General features: G+C 41.4%; 1 protein-coding gene across 1 annotated transcript in view; it reads left to right on the forward strand.

Annotated features, from left to right (window-relative positions):
* VOPP1 (vesicular, overexpressed in cancer, prosurvival protein 1) overlaps nucleotides 1–3,963 on the forward strand; it is a 95,324-nt gene that overhangs the window by 44,572 nt on the left and 46,789 nt on the right. Inside the window, exon 2 of the mRNA XM_012733958.1 lies at nucleotides 3,586–3,644. Coding sequence (XP_012589412.1) covers nucleotides 3,586–3,644 — 59 coding nt within the window. The remainder of the gene's footprint in view (nucleotides 1–3,585; nucleotides 3,645–3,963) is intronic.

Genomic DNA, 3,963 nt, shown 5'->3' on the forward strand with positions numbered 1-3,963 from the left:
ACAAATGTGTAAAGTGTTATTTATCTAGAATCTTTAGGGTTTATAAGCATTGCTTCTGCTTAGTTGACAGGTGATCATAGTTAAATAAGCTTTGGAAGTATTTATTCAAGAGAATGAAGAAAACTTGCTTTCAGATACCCTGTAGGGATATGGAGCTGCTCTCTCTGGCAGTGGGATTCAGTGAACTGCACTTTGATCTAGTCAGACATTTTGACTTTTCCAAGTCTCACGTTTTCATACCGGGGATGAGTCTGTCTCATTTTTGAAATGAGGAGGCTGACATTGCTTGATGGCAGCATGGCAGTTGGGGTTAGAACCCAGTTGTCTAGATTTTTGGTGCCTCTTCCAGTTGAATCTAGCACTGAGTCATCTTTCTGCTGTTCCCCATAATATCCATCTACTTGCTCTCGAGGCCTCTGCTAAGAGACCATCAGTTTGGAATTACTTTGGAAATTACTCTACTCATACCTCACAAATTGCCATTTTGACCACATCTTTAAGGTTCTAGTAGTGGCTCTGCTCTGGATCCTGGTACTTACCCTCAATTTGAGGATTGGACTCAATAGTTCAATTATTGCTTTCTTGTTAAACTGCTACTTCACAGAGCAGGGCCGTCAATGTGGGTAGTTTCCCCCAGGAATCTCTCTCTCCACTTCTTGCCTCAGGGAATCTCATCTTAAATCTTATCATGAGACCCTTATGAATCATTGTGCAAGCTGACCTTTATACCTGGTATTGAGTAAAAATGGCAAAAGGTCAGTAGCTGTAACTGTGAGCAAGAGTGACTGTGACCAGTAGGCATCAGCAAAGTTACTGAGTATCCCAGCAAAAATGCCAGAAAGGGAATTTGGGGGGAGTTCAGAGGAAGAATGGATGGCTGGTGCCCTGATGTCTGAGGGCACTAGGAGTTGCACCAGGGAAGCGTATTCCCCTTATAAGTTTCTTGTAAGCAGGAGTTTCTCAACCTCTGTGCTGCTCGGTTGCTCCTAGCAAGCATATGTTATATGCAGTAATGCTATGATAGTCTTTAGTGAATTAAAAAAAAATATTTTATTTGTTTATTCATACAACAGGGTCTAGGTCAGAGGTGTGGGGGGTAAAAATATTCACCAGAGACAGAGCAGGGAGTAGAACAGGCAGAGCTCCTAAAATACACTGCGGAGGGGAGCAGTGGCCAAGACAGGAGAGGTCTGCTGTGGGTCAGTTTCCTGGCTAGAGATAGTGGTGATGGTGCTGAGACTTAACCCCTAGGCCCCCAGGGAGGCCCATGACTTGTGTATTGGACATAGCCTTCTGCATACATTTTAAGATAATACTGCATCTTGGAAATCATCTCACACCATTTTGAAACCTCTGGTTAGTGGCTAAATTCTCTGTTGTGTAGCTGTATCATCATTTACTTAACCCAACCTGTGATGGGTGGCTATTTGCTCTTAGAAATAACATCATGCAGAATAACATTTTGTACGTTGTCCTCCTTATTTCCATATTCATGGAGAAAAAAATAAGTGAATAAAGAGGAATGCATTCATAGTAGGTTTCCAGATGTTACTAAATATCCTTTTCTATATGCCAATCTTGAGTGCCTGGGGGTAGTGCTTTGTACCAGTTCTGTGCCTCCTCCACTGTGGTAGCTCATACTTCTGTAGAGCTGCATGCACACACCACTTTGGCAGCAAGTGTTAAGGAGTTTGGGGAACAGTGCTGCTACTTTGAAGTCTCCTTTGTTAATGATGGAATAGGAATCGTTCTGGAATTCTCACTCTGGCACCCCTGTTGCATTTGTAGCCATGGGGCATTATGGGGTAATTAGAGGTGACAGGTAGGTTCCTGAGGGTGATGCTGATTAGTCTAGGAGAAACAATGCCCAGTGTTGTTTTGCTACCATAAAGAAACTGACTGAGCAAGACATTCATTAGGGGCTTGATCTTCTTTATTTATAAAATAGTATTTCTAATATTAACATACTAAGAAAAAATACTTCCTAAAGGGCAATACATTAATGCTATTTTTATTGTTACTTTCAGTTGGGAGATGTGCTAGGGTCTTAAACAAGCAAATGGCTGCTTCAGAATAAGGAACTCCAGAATAGCAGGGAAACCCCAGTAGTCTGAGTGTCCTGGCCTGCATCCAGGGCTGTGGGACTGACCCAGAGTCAAGGTGCCTGTAGGAGAGGGTGGTGTGACAGGAGAGAAAGCATTTCAGGCTGGTGTTCTTGAGCTTTGGGGCTGGTATGGGGCACGTGGTGGGTAAGTTAGGGCAGAGGTTGTTGCTTGCTTGTTCAGAGCTTTAGTGTCAAGTTCTAGGAGAGTGTGTGTCTGGTGGTGATGGAATAAACATTTAAAATGCCACCTGAACAAAGACTTGGTTTCTCAGTTTGTAACAGAAGACTCAGTGAAATGAATTATAATTTGGGCAGAGACCTGTAATTGCTGTTCCTTACCAAGATAAATTGACTTTAACTCTTTGAATTTCATTTTTTGAACTGGACAGAAGCTAACCTTTTCTAAATTAAAGTCATTTTCCAGAAACAAATTGAGGTCACTTCAGGTTGTCTGAGTGTTTCTGAGCATCTTAAGCCATATTTAAAATATCACAATGCTTTTTCATGCTTTCCACAGCTCACCTGACTTAGTCAGCATAGCACAGGATATTTGCGCTTACCAATCCCTCACATTCATTCCACTGTAGGTTTGGTTTGGGGGGGAAGGGAGTCTCTTTCTGAACTTGTGTACAACTGTCTGCAGACTGGCAGGAGGGCCTTACTGTATACCTGATGGGCTGGGGGAAGGGAAAGGTGGGAGAAGTCATAACCAGGTCCCAGGAAGCCCATTCCCTGAGGCTTTGGCTGCACACCCCTGTCCTGCCCAAGAAAGCTTTGTTGTCTCTGTTCTCTTCCCACTTTTCTCGTTGCTGGTAACTTGCACTGTAAAATTTCAAGGATTTTATTTATAGATAGGGGCCAGTGAATTGAGTCATGAGGTAGCAAGTTGTGAATTAAAAAATAATCATGGTTGGAGTAGCCTCTATTGTTTCTGCTTCTCCTTCTTTTTCATTCTGGGAATGAGAGGGGGTGGCCAGAGATATTGGCGAGCGAATCCTGACTTACAGAGTCGGCAGACATAGATCTGTGGTGGGTGACCTATGATTTGAATATTCTTTTGGAATATTCTGAAATACAAAATGTGGAAATCTTAAGACTATGGGAAATGTTTTTCCAAAATGAAAATTGGGAGAAAATGGAAAACTTGAGTTACTTTATTTTTAGCATCGTTAGGTGTCTGAAGAATTGTATCATATGATTTAAAAAGAATGGTAACTTTTCTGATGAATTAGTCACACAGAGTTTATTCAAAAATATGAAAGACTAGATGATAACAGAAATAATATTTTCCCATGATTTCTTTGCTTTGAAAAATTGAAGGAATCAATATCAGTTGAGGATGGATCTCCCTCTTATCATTGGTTCTCCCAAGCCCCTGGCATTCACCTATTGAAGCTATACCCCCTCATCCTTCCTTGTTTCTTTTTGCAATTTGCAGGTTACTTACTACTGACAGATTTTTTTCTTCCTTCTATTTCTAGTGCACAGAGGCCAAAAAACATTGCTGGTATTTTGAGGGGCTGTATCCAACATATTACATGTAAGTATTTCCAGTTCTCTGTTGGTTTTATTATGTGGTTGTATCTTTCTCTGGAACTCTCTCTTTATTAGGTAGTAGGACTAAATTCTCTGGATCTGCTCACGAATGAGCAGGCAGCCTTCCAGAGGACACTCACCTTAATCTGAAGACAGTGTAAATTTTAGGTGTTCTGGTCAAAAGGGGCAAAATGTCTGTGCATAGCCAAATTTATGTTGGTTTATACAATTTTTTGCAGGTAAAGGAACCAAGGGTAGTAACCTTGAAATGAGTTGAGCAGGAAAGAAAAAAATCCTCAGATGGATGTGTGTGTGTGTGTGTG

This window comes from Condylura cristata, unplaced genomic scaffold (genome assembly GCF_000260355.1).
Source record: "Condylura cristata isolate star-nosed mole 26May11 unplaced genomic scaffold, ConCri1.0 scaffold00044, whole genome shotgun sequence".
Lineage (NCBI taxonomy): Eukaryota > Metazoa > Chordata > Mammalia > Eulipotyphla > Talpidae > Condylura > Condylura cristata.